The sequence below is a fragment of the Passer domesticus genome, chromosome 14, assembly GCF_036417665.1.
Source record: "Passer domesticus isolate bPasDom1 chromosome 14, bPasDom1.hap1, whole genome shotgun sequence".
Lineage (NCBI taxonomy): Eukaryota > Metazoa > Chordata > Aves > Passeriformes > Passeridae > Passer > Passer domesticus.
This window is the reverse complement of record NC_087487.1, coordinates 831,682-853,111: the sequence shown is the minus strand read 5'-3', so window position 1 is coordinate 853,111 and position 21,430 is coordinate 831,682. Positions and strand designations below refer to the sequence as shown.

General features: G+C 41.5%; 2 protein-coding genes and 1 long non-coding RNA gene across 4 annotated transcripts in view; 1 reads left to right on the top strand and 2 right to left on the bottom strand.

Moving 5' to 3' along the window:
- Positions 1-4,887: 4,887 nt before the first annotated feature.
- FBXO22 (F-box protein 22) lies at positions 4,888-12,314 on the bottom strand. Its single transcript, XM_064389725.1, has 7 exons — positions 12,155-12,314; positions 11,934-12,066; positions 11,164-11,251; positions 10,673-10,768; positions 9,633-9,797; positions 9,136-9,301; positions 4,888-8,082 (listed from the first exon to the last, which is right to left on the bottom strand). The coding sequence occupies exons 1-7, from the start codon at positions 12,256-12,258 to the stop codon at positions 7,653-7,655; spliced, it is 1,182 nt and encodes a 393-aa protein (XP_064245795.1). The 5' UTR covers positions 12,259-12,314; the 3' UTR covers positions 4,888-7,652.
- Positions 12,315-13,366: 1,052 nt separating this feature from the next.
- The window catches only part of UBE2Q2 (ubiquitin conjugating enzyme E2 Q2), a 45,565-nt gene continuing 37,501 nt past the window's right edge, over positions 13,367-21,430 (bottom strand). For both annotated transcript variants that reach the window (XM_064389727.1, XM_064389726.1), the window contains 7 exons: positions 21,099-21,159; positions 18,919-19,009; positions 18,532-18,590; positions 17,230-17,278; positions 16,252-16,347; positions 15,753-15,819; positions 13,367-14,002 (listed from right to left, as the gene is read on the bottom strand). In XM_064389727.1, the coding sequence (XP_064245797.1) occupies positions 13,971-14,002; positions 15,753-15,819; positions 16,252-16,347; positions 17,230-17,278; positions 18,532-18,590; positions 18,919-19,009; positions 21,099-21,159 (455 nt within the window). In that variant the 3' untranslated portion in view covers positions 13,367-13,970. The remainder of the gene's footprint in view (positions 14,003-15,752; positions 15,820-16,251; positions 16,348-17,229; positions 17,279-18,531; positions 18,591-18,918; positions 19,010-21,098; positions 21,160-21,430) is intronic.
- LOC135281114 (uncharacterized) lies at positions 14,002-20,100 on the top strand. Its single transcript, XR_010347874.1, has 2 exons — positions 14,002-15,659; positions 16,191-20,100. It is a non-coding gene; the product is annotated as an uncharacterized LOC135281114 (long non-coding RNA).

The following is a 21,430-nucleotide window of genomic DNA, read 5'->3' as shown; positions in this document are numbered from 1 at the left end:
AAGATTTATTTCTTTTATTCACATAAGCATCTGTTGATCACACTAATATATTATATACCACACTTTGGTCCCTTCCAGGATTCTCTTACTCAGAAAAAAAGATGCCATCTGCCATGGTCCATGCTTTTTTTTTTTTTTTTTTGCCTTCACAACACAAAGAGAATGTCTGGTTAGTCAGAGGCATAGAAAATGTGAACTGTTTTTTTTCAACTTATTTCTAGCACTGGAGGTAGAAACCAGCAAACAATCAGATATGTTTCCATAATGGCACATTACCAAGCAGGTGATTATATGGGATTTATAAGATTGTATTAAAGGGAAGATTAGCTGAGAAAATTCATTTATTGAAAGGAGAGAAAATTCAGAACAGAGATTTCTTTTGTCCAAAAGAAACAGTCTGAAGATGTATAAAAACATAGATGCAGAGAAAACATTGAATAAGCTTCTATTTCTAGGATGTCTACTACATGCTCTGGTGTCAGAAAAAGCAGTGTGTACTTTGTGTCACTGGAGACAAAAGCCCAGTGGGAGGGGGAAGAGGAGGCACGTGGGTACAGTGCATATGGTGAGAAGTCAAAGAGAAATCACATCACAATGGCTACTAGAACACAAACCAGAATGTTTTATTACCTTCTGAAAACTCCTGGCAGAGAGGTCAGAGTCCAAGTTAGAGCTCAGCATGTGAAAGGAGAATCTGAGGACACCAAATCAGGTAGAGGACTTGATCCAGAGACTAAGTTATATAAAGCACTAGAAGATCACTTTCTCCCCAGATTAGCCAATCATACATGTTATTTTCTGGACTTCAAATCTTTAGCAGATAAGCTGAAAAGCTGATAATATTGTTTTAAAGGCTAGGAAAGATAGAAGTTATTTTTTGTCACATAGGGACAGGCCACTGTTGTACAGAGTTAAGAGATGTGTAGCAGTACTGACAGCTACACAGAATCAGCGTTACCTGAAGTGACTTTGCCCAGCCTCGGTGAAAATGAATCAGAGATGACACCTGGTAGATCACTTTGCTGTGTTATTGATCATAAAACAATCAGGCTCACAGCTTGGTATACTGTCTCCACTGAAGAAGGAAAAGGCTTGCAGTCATTCAAGTGGCAATTCAGGAAGGAGATACTAATAGAAGATACAAGAAATAAATGGACTGAAGTTGTTCTGTATAAGCTCTCAGCTTTCTAGACAGACATGGAATAATCATTGTTACTGAGCTTATTTGCATTATTTGAGAAACAATCTGTATAAAAAGTGGGGCTGAATAAACTGACCCCATGTTTAAATGAGAACAAGCTGATTTATAAATCAGTGTTACCTGTGAAGGAAATGCTATTAGCGATTCAGACGCCTCAAACCCATTGCATCTGAGAACATTTCAGCTTCTAAAATGATTTCAGTTCACAAACTTTGTGACTATGACGTTCAAATCAAAATGGCATCGGGCTACAAATTCATTTTAAGGTGGTCAAATGTCACAGAAAGTACAGTGTAGCCAACATTATATATCATTTAATAAAATATTGCAACACTCTTTAGCAATGATTGCTTACAAAATTAATGAAGTAGTCCTGTGAGCAATTAAGGAAACTCCAGATCCAATGGATCAGATCTCGTGGTTGGAGTCACTGGAGTCTTAAAAATCATTACACGGTTATGAAAGGGTGAGTAATAAGGGCTCTCTCTGGTCTGTTTGACTCCTATTTCCATGAAACAGAAGATCTCATATCTTTGAAATTACCTCTCCACCAGCTGAAAGGTTATGTAGGGAAGAAACTGGAAAACACTAATTTCCTAAGAAACTCCATTACAATGATTAGATAACAATCTATTAGAGTGTTATGGCAAAAATTCTTTGATGCCTGGGGATCATGTTATCCTGCCAGAACCTTGTAGTAAAAGTCTCTTCATAATATATCACAAAAACCTTTTGATCATTTGCAGAACTGACAGCCATTAGCAGGAAATCTCTTTATAGACCTATAAATAAGAGGTTGCTTATATGTTACTCAATATAGAATTTTTTTTTCATTAGCAGCCCAAACAAACACTGGAGCAAAGTACAGTTAAATTAACAGGTCAAATGGCTTTTCAAAGAAAAGAAGGATTTCTCTGTGCTGCATAGTCTTTTGAGCAGAAAAACCAACAGAAGTCCATTTGGTAGCACTCCCTATTTTAAAGATAACTTCAATGTTGTGCAACTCCTTCAAAATTTGCTGCACTAAAAGAAAACATTTTCCTTCTGGCTCTGAATTTTTGAAGAAATTTAAAATTGGAAAGCCAAGAAGAAATGCGGGATAGAACTTCTCACAGCAGAAATGGTCATTATTCTAAATTATCTGCTTATGCTTATCCAAGTCTGTTCTTGCTCTCCTGGCAACTGTAGCCTGTTCAACATAATCTGTATGTAAGGCAAGAGATCCATTTCATGATAGCAGAGCAGGCAATACAAACCCTGTGAAATACCAATGAAATACCAACTGCTGCTCAGTTCCATCTTTGACACTGATCCTCTTAAACCTTTCGGCAGGAACCCTCTCTAGAGCTGCAGAACCTGAAATAACAGAGGATACTGCTGGTTTCGGTCCCCAGATTAAAGCCACAACCAATTTTTAACACTTTCTAATGCACTTCTATGTCAGTTTCTGTACCATTTAAAAACTTTTTCTAGTGCACATTAAAAGAGACTGTTTTCAAATTTTCCTCTCAATGCAAGTAATACTTCATCTAAACTTCTGTGTAGGCAAACAATGGACTGCAAAAATCTGGGTGAGCTTCCACTGGCGGCATTTTTTAAGAGGACTGGATCACTTCAATCTATGTTGTACATTCTCCATCACAGAGTTTGTTGCCATTCAGGTATTTTCACCAGTTCTGAAGATTCCAGGAGTTGCTCTTTTGAGAGGATTATTGTTTGCCGTCACCGTTGCCATATTGACAACTCAGCTAAGATGCATTTAATTCAAAAAAAGCTGTTTCTAACTCTCATAGCTGTGAAAATTTATCATGGAATGGTGACATGACCTGCCACTGACTCAGTGACGTGAATCTTGAAACATTTATTTTCAGAATTTTGTGCTACCTGCTCAGGGAAGATAAACCTGTGAGATGTAATGATGAGAATTTATATATTGTATTTCAAAAGCATTTAGAAGCACAAATCTCAATGATTTGGGAATAAATTTTTTTCACCTAAGTTATGAAAGCACTTGGAAAAAAAAAATCTAATTAGCTATTTCTCTGCTGATAATTCTAATATAAGTATCCAGGTGATATCACTTCCAAATAATCCAAGCCTCTGTCAGGCATTTCCTTTTAGTTTCCAATTTCTCACTGTATGTTCTCTTTAGAGTAATACCCCACACTGTCCTGAAGTGCTGGTAGCCATGGAATAATGAATTAAAAGACCCTACAATATTTAAACTTCTATTTGTTTGACCTAAAATAGGACCAATGCACACCAGCAGTAGAAGTAAGCTTGGTTTACCTCACTGCTCACCTTGGAGCCTACAGTTCAGAACCCCTTAAGGCTAATCTGAAGTCCTGCTGAAACAGCCTCTCCTGAAGCTGCCTGAGAAGTGGGCTTAGCAACAGGGAAAACTGCAGATGATAATTAGACTCAAACAACTGTGTTACCTGCATTTGTCTGCAGAACATACAACTGCTGTATTAAGATTAAATGGATTTTAGAGATGCACCAGAGATTCATAAAGTAAAAAAAAAATCTTCGCCACCATGAAATCATGAAAAATAATCAGACAGTGGAGGAAATAATTACTTTCTTAATGTTTGCAGAGTGCTCAGAAACTATAAGAGATCCTATAAAAGACCACTTAACTGTACACTTAAGATCTTTGTAACTTCTAACTATGCAAACTTCTATACTTCAGATGTTATTTTTCTGTATCATTCTGTTGAGTAAAACAGAAGCAGATATCTGAATGACAAAAGCTTTTTGCTTGTTCTCTCACAGGGCCAAACACCAGAAAACTTAATTCCAATTTCTGATATGAAAGCTAAGAACCCCTACCACAGTTACTTCTAGTAGAAAGAAGTTCTCAATTTTTAGAAAGAAAAATAGAAACTAATAGGGGGTAATGACAGTAAGTTTTGAGGTAAATTTTTTACAAAAAATTAATTCAGAATCATATGTAACTATTTGTTCTTAAAAGTTTTGCTCCTCTTTATCAATTTATTCTCAATTTATTACAACTGCATGTTACAGAAACATCCTATAATGAGGAGATCTTTGGGTAGTAACTTTAAAATAAAAGTGATAGCAGTAATAGCTTTATGTTTGGTAGTTGCTGCTTTAGTTGTGTGAGTACAAGGTTATACATCACAATGCTTGCCTATTATTTTTTTGTGTTTTTGAAACCTACAGATCAATTAATTGAATGATGCATGAAGAACAAATGTGCAGCAAAGCATTCATATTCAAACACTGGAAAAAACAATGTCTTTACCTTTTGGAAGCAAAACCGTCACTCCTCCCTGCAGGTCTTGTGACTTTGCAAGTTTTACCTTTTTTGTAACAAAACCAAAATCCAGTTGTGGTCACTTAGGGACTCAATTCTCTTGCTGGAAACACGTTACTGTCAGCACTGTAACTGCAGATAAACCTTTAGATATCTTTTGAGTAATCCTGCTATTTACATTTGCCTTAATTGCTGAATACTCATTTAAGTAACTTTAACCACTTTAAAACCTCATGCTTGCTTCTTTTGAGTGGCAGAAGTACAAATGCTTCAAATACAAATGTTAGCACTGCAAGACTTTCTATCAATTATGTCTGCCTTTTGGTACATGTACCTTGTAAGTAAATATATTTGGGGTTCTCTCAGTTGTTGTGGTTGAAGAGCAAATAACAGCATGGAGGCAAAATTAATTTGGGTAGCAAAACACTTTAATGACAGATGTTGCAATTTAACTACTTACACCATTTCCCTGTCACATGGAAGGCATGATATGGCCTGGGACAGACATTCTAGTGGTTCCAGCTATGTGCATGGTTCTGTGGTATTCATCTCCACGCTTCTTCATGCTGGAGAAGAATTCCTGGATTCTGATGCAGACAACCCCACCCTCCACCCCCTTTTCTGTACTGTGTTTACCTCTGAAGATTCCTCAGCTACAGGACCTGCTGACTGTCCCCTGCAGACCACCCTGGTGGTTCTGGTTTAGCTGTGCCATCATCTGAGCTCACCACCAACTCCTCTGACCTTCTGGCCAAGTCTTTCTTGAGGACACGTGGTTGATCACTCTTTGACTGCTCCAACACAGCAACCAGTTAACCTTCCTAGGCTGCTCAGCATGGCTGACAGCACCAGGAATCCTATCTGCATTACAGAAATGAAACATTTCCTTTCTGTCCTGTTAAACATGAAGGGCCAAATGTGACATTCTGGTTATGCTAAAATAACACACATCACCTCCCACCAAGGGGCTTCTCTGAAATTCAGCCGTACTCCACTTCCAGATACCTTTCCCTCTAAATGAAATAACTACATGTTGTCCAAGTCACACTCACACTTAGTAATCTTCCATCCACAAATTGCCACTGGGAGTTCACAGCTCATACTATCTTCTAATTAAAAAACCCCATCATCAATACAGCCATGGGGAAGTGCTGTCTGTGCTCAGCTGACAACAGTTAATGCTCAGATACACCCCTACTAAAGCTTGCTAGGCCAAGTTCAGGAAAAGTTTTAACTAGACATGGACATAAAATTGCTAACTGAAGTCTTCTTCCTTGGTACATTTAAAGCAAAACTTGTTACTTTGTTACAACATACAGGTAAGTATTTTCTTACTACACTGAAAATGGGCCAGCTGCCTGATTTAGCTTTTAGAAACCTGGTGATATGGTGCAAAATCAATCTTATTTTCTTGTCATTGTATTACTACGTGAAAATAAAAGAGAAGAAAGAATTTAAAAAACAGCAAATATATATTAAGTACACTGAGACTATGCTGAATTTACTTACTTGATACTACATGCCAGCTGCAGCAATCAAACAGGTGACTGATGTAAAAGCACGGGAAAAACATACAGAAGCACAAGTCTTACTTAAAGTCTCTATATAAATATAATATAGCCAGATCTTGTGTGTCCCACAATTCCAAATTTAAGGACAAAAAACTTCTTATAAAAACTTAAATATAGATAGATTTATTTCTAAGCACCCTGGATTTAAAAGATTGTAATCACACTACAGGAGAAGAGGCAACCACTATATTCTGAGCCACACAGTTGAGCAGCTGAAATTCAGTTCAAGGTGGTGAGCCCACCTGAACTCTTAGCTGGACAACATCTTTAAATCAGAGCTTTCCCTAAGAATAGAAGGAAAGGTACTTTTACATACTTCTATCTTTATTTAACAAGTACTTTGTTACTTTTCTCTAAAGACTTTAATTGATTTTATCTAGTAACACTTCAATTTTGCAAGTAGGATTCTGGGAAGGTTCTGCATCTCTCTAGAAATAAAATCCAGGAAACAGTAGATTTAATGCATCAGTGTTTTTTCTAGAGTGCTTTATATGCATAAATAGAGCACATCAAAGTACTGTTTCTTTCTACATTTGGGTTTGTGTTTGCCATTGACACTAAGTTAGAAGGAGCTGTCAACTCTCTCAGTGAGAGAGACCCTGCAGAGACACTGACAGAGAGATGGGCAATCACCAGCCACCTGAAATGTAACAATGCAAGTGCTGGATTCTGCACCTGGGCCAGCGCAGCCCTGGTTGTGTGTAGGGGCTGGGGAGCAGGAGGGTGGGGAGCAGCTCTGGGAAGGGAGCTGAGGTTGATGGGAAGCTGTGTCCTGGCACCCAGGAGGGCCAAACATGTCCTGGGGGCATCAAGCCCAGCACCACCAGCCAGGCCAGGGAGATTGTCCTGCTCCGCTCTGCTCTGGGGCAGTTTTGGGCACCTCCATATAAAAAACCATCAAGTTTAGAGTGGGTGCAGAGGAATGCCATGAGGAAGGGAAGGATCTGGAGGAGAAGCCTTATGAGGAGTAGCTGAGGACACTTGGTTTGCTCAGCCGGGAGGAGACTGAGGGGAGACCTCGTTGTGGTCTTCAGTATCTCTTCACTCTCATGACCAGTGCCAGAACTCAAGGAAGTGGCACGAAGCTGAGCCAGAGAAGTTTAGGTTGGATATCAGGAAAAAGTTTATCACCCAGAGTGGCTGGACACTGGACCAGGCTCCCCAGGAAAGTGGTCAGAGCACCAAGCCCTGCCTGAGCTCAAAAAGATTTTGGACAACACTCTCAGGCACTTGGTGGGATTCTTGGGGTGTCCTGTTCAGGGCCAAGAGTAGGACTCAACGATTCTGATGGGCCCTTCCAATTCAGCATATTCTATGATGTGTAGAAACCATTTTCATTTTGGAAGAAAGAGGCTTTCTTCAAATACAGAATTCCATCAAATATAATTTCCTGCAATTCTGGTATGTACAGGGGACTACAAAAAATGCAAGGTTTTCTCACAGATATTACAGTAAACTCTATTGCAACTACAAGACTCAATAACATTACCAAAATGATGTTTATGTTTTGGAAGGGGCTTTGACTGCAAGATGTCCACTCTTCCAGACTTCTCAGCTCTCTGGAATGAAACAAACAGCTCACTGAAGCATTAAACCTTACTTATGCTTGGTTTGCTTTAGTTGAACCAAGGTGAATAAGAGTCATAACTGTAGTATAACCATGAAGCAGGTCATCCTTTATGTCATTACATTCTCTTAACACGAAATTCCCAGTAACTATTCGATCACATCCTATTTCCCCATGTCCAAAAAAGCCAAAGAGGGGTACATTTGGAAAAAACTTCCTAAATGCATCTGCTTCCATATTCCTTTTGGTTTTGTAATGCCGATATCCTCTGCCAACACAGGCGAACATGAAGCCAATGGTGTTGTGCTCGGGGATGTTCGCTGCTTTGAGACGCTGCATGGCCGCTTCTGCTGTCCTCTCGTCAGCCACATCCTGGTCTAGCAGGACAGTGGCACTCTGGATCTGGGGACCGCTGAAAGCCAGCCCAACCACACCGCAGGCGTCACCAGGCTGGGCGTGGTTACTGAAAGGGAACAGGCGCTGAGTTAGAGAACATTGTGGGGGCACCACTTCTCACCAGCCTGAGCTGCTGCTGCGGCAGCCGTAGGGTCAAAGCAGCCGACAATGCAGTGACTCAGATACCAATCAAAGTTAAAAAGCAAACCAAAGAGTTCATATTTTAGCAATGCTTTTATGTAGCAACCTTTCACAAAGAAAAACTTCCACATCCATTACTAGGTATTGACCATAAACTTGTTTCACTCATGCTGAACTCAGTAGTTTGTGTATGTCACAGCTCTGCAATTCCAACTAACATATCAGTTAAACTTAAGACAAGCAAAGCCACTGAGGATTTATACATCGAAGCAGGGCAGCAGTCAATACAGGTTTTGGATTCATGTTGCTTTAAATTGGTTGGCCAGGACACATGGGGTTAAGTAGTTATGTATTTAACCTTTATCTGCAGTGACTTCATTTAAAGTCAGCTCCCTTCTCTGGGGCAATGGTGCAGCTGGCAAAATCAGATGCAAGAAGAATGTTGATATTAGTATGGACTCCAGCCCCAGTGGGACGAGAGGAGCTATGGGCATGGTTGCACCGTGCTCCACAGGACCAAGTGACACATCCTTCAGCAGCCACTGTGGATCAGGTGAGCTCCTGGGGCACAGCCTTGCTGTGTGTGCAGCTACTGCTCCGTGCTGTGAGCCAAACTGAGGCAGATACACAAACACATGTTCACAGCCTGGGCTCCATCACAACAGGCACTCACCCACCTGCACTCCAGAAATTAAATGCTGACTGCAATAAACACACAAAGGTATCTGAAGCTAGAAATCTCCTTTTCATTGGATTTCTCCTAGCTGGGTTTCCAGAATCCAAATTGTAACACAGCCATGCCAAGCTTCCAGCTTTTCTGGCTACATCACAGTGTAGCAGTTGTGGCATTTTTCCCTTTAAGAAATTGTTATTTTACTACTGGTAAAGGGGATTTTCAATATTACTAGAAGGCTATGGATCTGCAATGTTTCTCTCATGTTAAATCTTTTTCATAATTTACCTTGAAAAAAATACCTACTTCTCAGAGGTCAGTGATGTAAAGCTCTCCACTTGTCCTCCAGCCAGGATGATACTTTTCTCATTCAATGGATTGACTATTTGATGAAGAAATCGAGTAGCTCCAGTCTTCCAGGAGTTGTAGCCAAACAGAAGAACAACACGGAGATCTGGGTTATTCTTCAGACCTACAAACAAAAGCCAACACTGATCCCCTTATTTTTAAATCCTGAACTCTGAAGTCTAACCATCCTAGTTCCTCCTCAAATATTACATCACACTTCTCTCCGAACAGCTCCACTTGAAATGTAACTGAAGTAACTGGAACCCGATTCTCAGGATGACTTCTGCTTAGCAGTCCAGAGACTGGGAGGAGCAGAGATGTGCAGCCATCAGCTGGAGCCCCACAGAGGCTCTTGGAGCCAGTACAGAAACTGCTGGTTCTATTCAGAACTCTACTGGCACCTCAGAGAGCAGCACCTCATAAAAGCCCACATAGAGGAGAGAAAAATGACATACCTGCTTCAGCAAATTTGCTTTCATCAAATACCCTGTTCTTCACATCTTTGGAAAAATGGAAGGTATGAATTTTCACCCCATCAATTTTGGGAAACAACAGAGCAAACCCAGCTTCGCCCTCTTCAATTTCTTGAGGCTGATTGCTGCTTGAACCCATCGGGGTAACTACAGAGACAAAACCAAGCATCTTGTGTTCAGAGATTCTAATACATTAATTTACACTGACACGGGCAGAAAGGCATTGAACAGCTCAGGTGATGTAAAACATGACAATTTATTTCTGTAACAACTTATCTAACCGAAAACTGGTGTGAGTTTTTTGGTTAGTGTTTTGGAGAGATGAAAAATGTAGGTCCTCCTGGCTATCGACCCCACTGAAGTCAGTTTTGACATGGAGACATGGATATATTTATGCATATCTCCCCAGGCACACCACATATAAAACATTAGGAAAACAAGAACAGTACAATACAAGCCCTCCTGCCAATGTCCGCAGGCACACAGACATATTCAAGTTTTTAAGGTGTCCCATAAGCATGTAATGACAGTGTAAAGCAAAACTGACACAAAAATTGGGAGTGTATTAATAAAATATGGTAATGACAACAATCAAACACCTTACTTATAATGTGGGAAGTGAATTTAAGGTGAGAAACTATAAAAAACAATTTTCTAATGATAAAAGTGAAGCATGAGAACAAGCCTGCCACAGGAGGCCGTGAATTTTCCAGTTACTGCATATGCCTCCTGCTGGACCATTACAACCAGGAATATACCAAGATGCCCTCTACAATTAGTCACAATATGACTGAAATGTATAGATAAATCTGAGCAACATTCAATAAGTACATTAAGGTGCCAGGGAAAGCTGCCTGCCCAATTAAATCAACCCTTTTAATTATAACTGCAATACATGAAGCAAGCTCCACGTCACTTAGCAGAGACACTGTGAACTCCTTAAAATTGAAGGCAGTGCTGAACAAGGTGGGAAATAACACCTTCAAGCTGACCTCTAAAAAACCCACACATTTTGCTCCTACCTACAATCCCTGGGGTGACCAGTCCAAGAACCTGACATCGCTTTGGCAACAACTTTTCAAGTGCGAGAGCCGTTTCTTTACTGTTTCTTTTTCTGGCTGTTAAAATAAGAGGAAACAAAAAAAACCCCATCAGACAGCAGTAAAAGTGTGTTCTGAGCAAATCCCACAGCCAACCCCGTCCTGTTTAAGCAATGCTGCCCATCAGTGGCCGCTCTGGTAACAGCACACTGGTCTGTGCTGCTCCCCGAGAGCACGGGGCTGCCGGCAGGCACACACTCTGCGTCCTGCACAGAAGGGACAGGAACCCATCTGTGCACATTAACAAAGACCTGTGAGCTGCTCCATACCACAAAACAACGCTACGTGGTCACAGTTCCTGCAAAACATTTTCTTTCCACTGAAACCGAAACACAGAATTCCCTTTCAGCTGATTATGCTCTGCTTACATCCCACGTATCTTTAAGTGGAAGTGGGTTAGGTCCGGGCTTTACCTTTCTTTTGCTCGTGACACTCCTCGTGCCCGCTGAAGGTCTCTGCATCAGCGATGTAGAGCACGGTCTGGGGCAGCACGTGCACCTTCTGCAAAGACACAGGCGGAGGAGGACACAAGACAGGACAGAGTGGAGGGAAAGTGGGGGCAGAAACCAAGGAGAAACTGCTCCTGCTCCACCGCCGGCCCACAGCGGTCCCTCCCCCCTCACCAGGCTCCTGTCAGCCAACAGAACCTCTCATTAACCTCAGAAATGCCCACAGGCAGGTAGCTGACCCAAACCTCACAGAAGCTAGAACAGCTCAGCAGACTGGCCCACAACTCTACTCCTTCTTTTAGCACTGTCTAAACTCCTTGCACTCGTGGCTATTGACGTCTGCCGTTCACCAGCGCTGGTGCTAGGACACGGGGCAGAGGCGCTCCCGGCCCTTCTTGTCCAGGTGGTTTATCACCGATCTGCCTGCTGTGGGAAGAGCCTGACATGAATCTTTGCGTAGTGAAGACCCAGCACCAAGTTAATCTTGCCAGACAGAGAAGTCCTGCAGTGTTCACTCAGTGTCTCCTAGACTATGAAGGTTAACCTCTTAACAAGATTGCCGCGATGAACAGATGTGCCCTGAACTGCAAATCCTCGGCGTTTTGATCGGTGTATCAACACGCAACGCTTGAACTGTCAAAACCACCCATGCCTCCGAGCACGTCCCTTTTGCCGAGCGGTTGGAAGAAGCGTTTTCAGCGTTTAAGCCACGGCGCCCAGCTCGCGCCCCTCACCTCGAGCTCGCGGGCCAGCGCGCGCACCAGCGCGTGGTTCTCGGCGGGGCCCGGCTCCAGCGCCGACACCCACGCGATCCGCTGCCGCGTCCGCAGCGTCCGCCGGGCGCACTCCCTCCATAGCCGGCACACGCTGCAACACAACACGGACACCGCGCGTCGGCCGCACCGCCCCGCCGAGCGGAGCCGGCCGCCGCCCACCCCGCGGCCCCGGCCCTTACCAAGCGGCCCGCAGCAGCGCCTTGGTGGGCAGGAAGCCGAGGACGCGCTCCACCACCTCGGCGAGGTTGGCGAGGACGTAGCTGCCCTTGGCCGCGGCTTCCATGGCCCCGCCGCCGGCCCGGACCGCCGCCCCGCGTCACGTGACCCGTGCGCCCCCGCGCCTGAGGCAGCTTCCGGTCAGCGCGAGGGGGCACGAGCCACTACAGTGGCGCCGCCTAGCAGCGCGGAGGACTCGTCCCGCTCTCACCTCCCCCCTTCCCTCGCGCCCCGGGCCCCAGCACGGACACAGCTCTTCGTAAAATGCTTTTTATTCATAAACTTGATGCAAGTTTACAAATTACTGTACATTGCCAAGGAACTCTGCCAGAAGAAAAGGAACCCACACCGAAGCATGCGCCGCAGGGCGGCGGCCCCAGCGCAGCGGCCGCGGCGCGCTCTGGGAGCGGCGCCGAACGGCGCCCGGCTCGCTTCTCGAGCTAAAAACTGCATCTAGAAGCAAATGCACAAGGACCCGCGGGCGCCTGATAGAGAAAAGAGCACAAGTTCGATAGTCAACTAAAAAAAAAACCCATAAAAACATGCTTCTGCACTTGTGAAAATGCTCAATCCATGGAACACACCCTTCACTCGGCCCGAGGAGCGCACAGGCCTAAGGACTAGTACTACAGCCAAAATAAGAGTCGATTCCGGTAAGGCAATGAAATTGTGTAAGTACATAGACCCAGACTCATCTCCTAATGAAGAAACAGCAGTTCCCATTAGTCTTTCAATAACAGAAACCACCGTCATGACTATGGCAGCATTTCTTACACCTCTGAATTGGATGACATGTTTTTGTACTTTATTGTAGCTTTTATATAAAATTTTTTCATTCAAGGACTTTCATCTCAATTTGTGCCAATCACTTTACAAGTTCATTAGTTTAGAAATGATTGCAACAACCCGTTAATAAAATGGAACACCTATAAAGGTTTTTAGTATTTTAAATAACTTCAAGCTTCATACTGTGGCTCTTCTTGTTAAGGAGATTGAGCCAACAAGTAGCAGGAACAGCCCAGCAAGTTCTGATGCCCCAGTGGAAGTGACTAGTTACAAGGTTTTATTGGCACAGCCTTGCTCTGCATAAAAACAAAAAACCAAAACAAAATGAAAAAAAAAACCAAAAAAATTAAAATAATCTAAACAAAGCATCTTTTCCAAGAAACAGTTCATATTCTCATACAGCCATGAAAAATGTTTAATGACTTAACATACATGTGTTTTTCCTATATCATTAATTTGGAAAATACTACAAACGCAGTCATTTTAGACCAGAAAAACTACTGTGATTTGCAAGACCTGACATTTCCTAAAACAATGTTAAACAACGTATTAAACTTCTTGGCTTTAAATGAAACAATACAATGCAAATCTCTGCAGTCTGCATTTTGCAAAAAGTAAGAAATACACAGAAGTGTGCGAACAACTCACTCCTATTGTATGATCTTGAGTAAGTTGATAGCCTGCTGCAGGGAGAGTTTATACTTTCAAATAAAAAAGGGAGAGGGGAGGGCGTGGCCCAAATCTGCTTAATCCATAAGAACAAATATGGTAAAGGCCCAAACTGCTCAGTCCAGATGCCTAAGAGGAGCGGAATGGTAAGGCTGTAACTTATACTGTACGTGTCAGTTGACAGATTATCCACTAACTATCTAATAGCTAAAGTCCTCAGTACAGCTGTTATAGGGGCACTCATAGCTTGAGTCTGTGTGTTGGAAAACATAAAAAAGAGCTTGTTTTGTTGACATTGGTCCAGGTATGCAACAGTCCTCAGCATTAGCCATCTTCTTTTGGAGGAGTGTACCAGCCTGTGGAGAACAGAGACATGTTAGGTACCAATGCTGCCGTGTCCAGACCACCCTACTCCTCAGGGTCCAGACCACCCTACTCCTCACTCCTCAGGGTCCAGACCACCCTACTCCTCAGGGTCCAGACCACCCTACTCTTCACCTGTGGGAGATGGAAGCCTCACCTGGCTCAGTCCTTCCCTCTTAAAGCCAGCTGAGCAAGAGCCAGTGCCCTGAATGCCAGTAAGTCAGCAGTGGGAGACATGTGGCACATTCCAGGATCTGACCTCATATTTGGGTGTGCATACACTGATTTCTGTGGCAGCAGCTATCCTGAGCTGGACAAGCTGAACACCAACAAGAGGAAGCTGCTGAAGGAGTAACATTGCTCTAACCAAACTTATTAGAAGAGAGGTAAAACCCCCAAGTCTTCCAGCTACTTAAAACATATAACATACAAACATAGACATACAAACATGACTGCACTGGGACAGTTATATAAATCCCATTTTGTGTACTGTAGAGTTAGGCATGCACAAGCAACTGAATGGTTTATCCTACCGTAGGAATAAGCTCAGAAATGCCAGTTGAGTAACTGGTCTCCTGACAATTTGGCATGTTTAACAGCTGAATCATACCTGATCAGGCATGCACTGCTTTTTCTAGACACCTCCAGAGCTCCAATCTTAATTCTCCCTGCCCCTCTTGTAAGGTTTCCTTTAAATGTGTGTACAGTGACTACAAGGCCTGTTTGTGCTGTCCCAGAGAGCACGTAGCAGCTCTAAGCTTGACACCTTTCACAGCAGCACTGAGTACTGTGAATGCTTTGTGTACAGCTCCTGAGGCAGGACTGGAGACTTGTAGGACATACAAGTAAGCAGCCACACTGGCTTTTGTAGCAAACAAAAAGAGCAAAAAGCTCAGTTAACGGCAAGATCAAAATACTGTAAAATTGGAGATGATGTTGAAGTAGTTATCTTTGATCTTCTTCCCAGGAGTACAGGTGTTATGTTCCATGTGAACAGCAGGAAGCTGAGGTGCTCACTGCAGTCACACAAGCACGTTCACACTGACCTCAATTCCTGGAGGACATTGTGTCCAACCCAGAACCCCAAACATACGAAGTGTAACTGCACTGACTGCCTCATCACAAGACCAGAGCACCAATTCTGCTGACTACCTTTATGTAACATGTAAGCTACTTAAACCTTTTAAAGCCTCAGGCTTCTCACACTGCCACAGTAAATTCAATTATACCTGAAGCATTTGTACACTTGTTTTATGCAGCAGAGAGACATTAAATAGAGTAAAGAAGCACACACCAAAACAGGTGTTTCCCTATTCTACTGTATACTTTCCAAGCTAGTACACCTCATTTGGACTTGTATTTTTCAGTCTCAGGTCTCTTTCCCCACTCCCTCTCTTCATTAATGATTATTTCCACTAGGTTCTTGACTCCCAGCAGATACTTCACCAATATTAAGAGTCCTTAAGGTTCCTAGATCAACTGGCTGAACATGAAATGCAGCTGACATTCAAGAAGCAGCAGGAACACACACACAACATTCAAGTAAACTGGAAAAGTTGCAATGATCACAGTCAAATTATTTAAGCACTACAGTGTTTCTAGTGCAAGAAGAAAAGAAGGAAGAAACATTTATGGTCTTCCCAAGCCAAAGTAAGACATTTTGTCACTTCAAGTTTCTCTGTGGCAAACACAAATTCCCAGGGTGCTGTGCACACAAGAACCAAGTGGCAAGAATATACATACCATTTTTCTCATGTATTTGTACTAGTGACTTATAGGACTGCTGTGCTCTTGCTAGATTATATTGATTCTGAAAGGAGAAAAAACTAATATAAAAACCTGCATCTAGACATGCAAGAAAAACTGTTCTAACAAGTATATTTTTAAGCCCACTGTAGAACTAAGTCCATGCACAATGTTGAAACATTTCTGGCTTTCAAGATTCCCTTCTTAGAGCCAGAAATTCCAAATCCTCCCAATTCTAATCCTCCTCCCCTCCCCTCCCAATACAAGGATAGCAAAAGCCTACCCTGCCCATCCCAAGGCTTTACTCACCTCATATGCTTGTAATTACATTAAAAAAAGTTTAATTGCCAATAAAAAACTCATACAGGCTTGAGACTATTTGAAATGCATATATATTTGCAATAGCAATTCTGTCATTAAGCATCTTCTATGCAGGTCAGCAAGGAACTGCAAGCCCAACAGTGATTTGTGTAATTGAGAAATGCAGCACATTTACCTTATTGGCTCCAAACTGTACTCTGGCTTTTCCTTTGACTAAAGTGGCATTGATCTGCATGATGACTGATTCTATTGAGTAGGCACTGCTCCAGCCCTGGAGGAGGAAAAGAATGCTAACATACAACATGTACTTGCTTCTTGTGCTCACCTCAACAAATCTGTTTTGGAACATGTGCTTGGGGATTTTTTTTTTCCCTGCATTCCAGTTTCAACTACTGATTTTCAGTTAACATTTATTTTCCACAAAAATCTGTAGATTTATATACAGTCCTAGTACCAAGAACTCGTAAGAAGAATGAGAAGGCTGAATTACATTTCCAAAATACAGCAAGACAGGAACCAAAAAAGCTCCATCCTTACACCATTGACACATTTTCAGCAATGTCACAACAGAAATGACAAATCCTTTTTTCAAGAAGTAGACAAGACTGATCTCTAATGAAGTCAATTCAGTAAGTTGTAAGAATTTTTCTCATCTCTGGTATTGCTTTACCTTCCAGAGTTAGCAAGAGTTTCTGCAAGAGCCTGCAAGTAAGTTACTTCATTAATTTACTTATTTTAAAGAGAAAATCACTCTGTCTACACAAATCATCTATGACTGTAATCATCTGTATTCCTCACTTCTCCAGAGCTCACTTTACGCAGTTGAAGAGGCTTCTAGAAAAGAAACCAACAGGTCTTACTTCCCAGAGCTCACTCTCCACACTCCTTCCTCACAGAAATTCTGAGGGCTCCAAGCTGACCTGCTCGCATTGCCTGCCTCCTCCTCACATCTCTTGTGAGCCATCCAAGGCAGAAAAGAAGACCTCACACAAGATCAGCAAGGCAAATCTTGTGGGACTGAGGTTTAATTCCACCATGTTTCCTTTGGAGTGTGTCATTTATTCCACACAGGGATTCTTCAACTCAAGAGAAGCACCTATTTTCCTTATTTGCAGGCATGTTTTATTATCCAGATAATACAGCTCATATTCACCTGTTTAGTAAGAAGTTCCATGCATAATGCACCTCCACCTAGGACATACCTAGAAACAAATGTGAAAAAAATACACTTGACATCAGCAGTTAGTAAAAAGATGCAAGTGCTCACAGCACTTTAAGCTCTTGCCAGCTTCTTTGTTCAATTCTTTGTTCATAAAGCTGAAATGCCCTTTAATCAGTAATATATTGTAACTAGTTATCCCTGTCATACTTAGGCAAAGAAAATTAGCATAGTGCAACAAAAAATCTTGTTTGCTAACTAGACTTAGTTTAAATCACTGACTGAGCTATTCTGCACAACTGCAGAGACCATGGAAAAAGGAAAGTTACTTTTTATGGCTACTCTACATATACATGGTACCAATGTGTAGCTAAAAGAAACCAACAAAAAAAATCAATTGTGTAAAGAAGTTTAACACTTATAAATAATATGAGATAACCAGATCTTTTCTTCCTCTTTTCCTGTAAATACCTTTTTTAAATTTTAAAAACACTTTATCCATTGTGCTGACTGGGACTCAGCAGAACACCTGAGCATGACAACACCTGGACTGAGGGAAGAGAAATTACCACTGCCAAAATGTATTCTCCTCTATGATAAAGACATTTATACCTTATAGATCCATATGACATTCAGAGGGAAATGACTACTGAAAAGCCATCCTTTTTTTCATTCTAAAAAGAAGTCTGTACAATCAAATTAGAATCCAATGAATTTTCTGTGTTTGGGTCTGCTTGTTTAATTTTGAGACAGCAGCAGCCCTCAGGAACCCTATTTAACTGCACTAACCATTTACTGAATTAAAGAAGTACACATGGCAATTCAAATCACGTAAGAATCAGCACCAGCTATCACAGACTGCATTTTCAAAAGCAAGGTATCATTTCCTGTCACCAGTACATGCATAAAAGCCTTGGAAGGTGAATTTAATCGTCTCTCCATGGATATATTCAAGTCCCAAAGACAAAAGTTCAAATATGCTTTAGATGACATTTGGAGCATGTTTTCAATTAAATTTTGTGGTTTTGGATTAGCATTCAAGGAATTTTTTTTTAAAAAATGTATGGTAGTGTTACCAGCAATAGAGAGACAGGTAAGACTTTACAGCAAACTTAAGGCAACGCAGGGATCAAGAGCCCTTCAAAGCACCAACCCAAAGCACCCTTCAACAGGAGAAGGAAGATCAAGGTTAACCCCCGCAGAGGTCAGTTCTTACACACATGGCAGGCACAGAGTTTTTCAAGTTGTTACATTTTGACCAGAAAGCACAGTTTCTGCAGGGTAACTCAAACCTACCCTCCAGTGAGCACAGGAGACACCACTCGCACAAAGGGAGGATCAAAAGGGAAGTTATCCTGAGAAGAATAATAAAAAAAAACAGTTAAGGAAAATACTGTGATATTGCTTCCCAAACAGAAAGTATTTCAATAATCTTATGTATCAAATCAGATTTGAAGTACTACAAGTTTTCAGTTCTGTAAAAATTCCCTTTCCATAGAGTTGGCTAAAAAGCTTTTTTTTGGGAAGCTTCAGTGCTGAACTTAAAAGTTAGTTTTCTTTTCCTGTCCTGTTTTTTAATGCCACAGTTCCATTATTACCCAAGTAACAGCTGAGGGTCATTTCAGTAATTTTCTATAGTAAGCCTCAAATTTAATTGCAGCTTTTCATCCTACAGACACTTACCTTAAAAGAGAAGTTGAGTAAAATGTATTCTACACCTTCTTTTTCTTTTAAGACCTGAAGATCACTATGCAGTGGGCTATCAGGATCAACCCTATAAAAGCAGCAGGGGGGAGACCATGGATAAAGTTAATATTTTCAATACCTGTGAACAGTAGTTCCTCTTAAAGACTTCCTTTATGTAATTGTAGTTTACCAATTGTAGTTCAAGGTGAAATGTAGGAAATTCTTTCTCCTTTTACCAAATAAAAACTTTGCCACGAGATCAGCATGAAAGCTTGCTGCAATGTACAACATTCCCAATGCTATCCAGTGTTGCTTAAACTCAGCACAAAATAAGCTGTTTATTTGAAAAGAGCAATTTTAATTCTCTTCAGTTCAGTTGTGTTCAAATAAGAGGGGAGAAAAACAGAAGACTGTAGTCATCTTGTTTTCAGCACATAGTGAATCCTTTATGGAATATGTAATTGTAGTTCTGTATCAGCTGTTAGAAGTAATCTGCATCAGCAGAAGTACTAAAGCCAGCAGCTTCTGCTCAGCAGAATTTCAACAACTGTTTGTTCCAAAACACTGCTGGAGAGCAGCCTGGCCATTCATTCAGACACTACTGGGTTAATCCCAATGAGTTAATCTGACACCCGATGAGCTTTTAAATAGCAGAGACTAGCCAAAAACACCTGCAGCAAGCCAAAACCAGATGATAAAGGGACTGAAAGGCCTTTAAATCTAATCCTCTACTACAGCTAAAACTACACAGTTATAAGATCTCATTATAGAATTTTTGGGCAGGAAGTCCCCCATCCTACCAGTGTGAAGCTATTTCAGAAAAAAAATCTTCCAGTGCTTAGGAACCTCTCATTTCAAGCCATGGCTTTTGCTGGGGCAGTTCAAAGGGACTTGTTCTAAGGAACAATACTGTCCCTTCCTCACATGGGCTCTTTCCTCTGAACATCTACCCCTCAGCTACTCTGCACACAGGGCATTTGTTTCCAGACACTTTTTGCTGCAATAAACAAACACAACACTTCTTTTCTTAGACATTCTGGAAGGCATTTGCTGCATATACTCCATTTCCTCTTTTCTGAAGGAAGAAAATGAGACCTCTTCATAGCACTTGAACAGAGGTTTCAAATCACTGCACATGGTTTGAACCCTTAGTTACAGACACACTCAATAAGAAAGGCCTTCAACAATGTGACACAGGTTTCTCTGATGTGTCATTCCTGCCAGTTTCAGCCTCAAAACCTTCACATGCCCATGATTACACTAAGAAGCAAACAAAACTATTTCAGCAGCTGGTGACCCAGCTTGCACAAGTCTCACCCCTAGGACAAGGCAACAATTCCTACAGGCAGGTCAGCTACTGTGCTGAAACAGCCTCTGTCCTTATCCTTACCCCCAGGACATCTCTGAACCCATGGAAGCTCTTTCATCCATTGCCAGATGCTGCAGCCACCCAGCACAGTTTGGGTAGGCTCTTCCTTTCTTTAGGGTACTGTACAGGGATGCCAGCAGATGATCCTGTTACCAGGAATAATTTCACTCTAACACCCCTAGGATTAAAATTACTGGCCTATGGATGTAACATGGTGAGTTATGTATTGCTTTTCACTTGGTATACTAGGTGATGACAGAAGACAAGGTACATATAATTATAGAATTCACATTTATGTGATAGCTAGAAGTTTCAGCCCTATGTGTCTGTTTAACTGTAGAAACAAACAACTAATGACACTCAGTTCTGTTCTTTCCTACATCTTAAATGCAACTAGAAGTTGGATTTTCCTGTCATTCAAAACAAATAAAAATAAAATCAATGCAAAAATTCTTGAAAAGAATTTTCATCATTTAAGGCAGCATATTTTGGAGCAGTTTTAGAATTGAACAGTAATGACAGTTAAAACAATACATATAGCATTGGCAGGGAAAAGCAGGTCTGTCTTTTTGCCAGCTCAGTTACTACCATTCCACCTCCACATGTGTCTATGTATCAGAATTACAGCCACTATTTAGTGGCTACAACTACCATTACTGCTACTACTACAGTAATGGTAATTATATGCTATGGCAGATATGCAACAGTAATTTATATGCTATGGCTAGAGATACTGATTTATCAAAAGAATCTCCCCAGCAGTAATAAAACAGATTGTTCAGAACACGTAAAAACTTTATTAACTTACTTGAGAAGCTTAACATGCCATTCATACAAGCTGTCATTTACCAGTTCCACTGAATATATCCCTGTAGAAATATTAGATGGAATTAATTATGCACTAGAAGTGTAGATAGAAAACTTAGCAAAGCCATTCTTTCCTTTAAATTTGAATACTGTCAGCAGGTGTAAGCAATGTGTAGGATACTGATACTGAGGCACGTCCTTCCTCCAGTAGCAGATGCACTTCTGAAGAGCTACAAGGAAAAAGTGTTTTCACTTCTACTAAAAAATTCCACATTAATCAATTTTTTTCTGATACTTAACCATTTCACCTTCAAAACTCCTACAACAACTCCA

Bases quoted from the DNA above. Each gene is read 5' to 3' on its own strand.
- FBXO22 (XM_064389725.1), bottom strand. From the start codon at position 12,258: ATGGAAGCCGCGGCCAAGGGCAGCTACGTCCTCGCCAACCTCGCCGAG. The intron at 12,067-12,154 runs GTAAGGGCCGGG...GTTGTGTTGCAG, and splicing joins GCGCTGCTGCGGGCCGCTTG to CGTGTGCCGGCTATGGAGGG. The intron at 9,302-9,632 runs GTATGTCATTTT...TTTTGTTTGTAG, and splicing joins AAGCAAATTTGCTGAAGCAG to GTCTGAAGAATAACCCAGAT.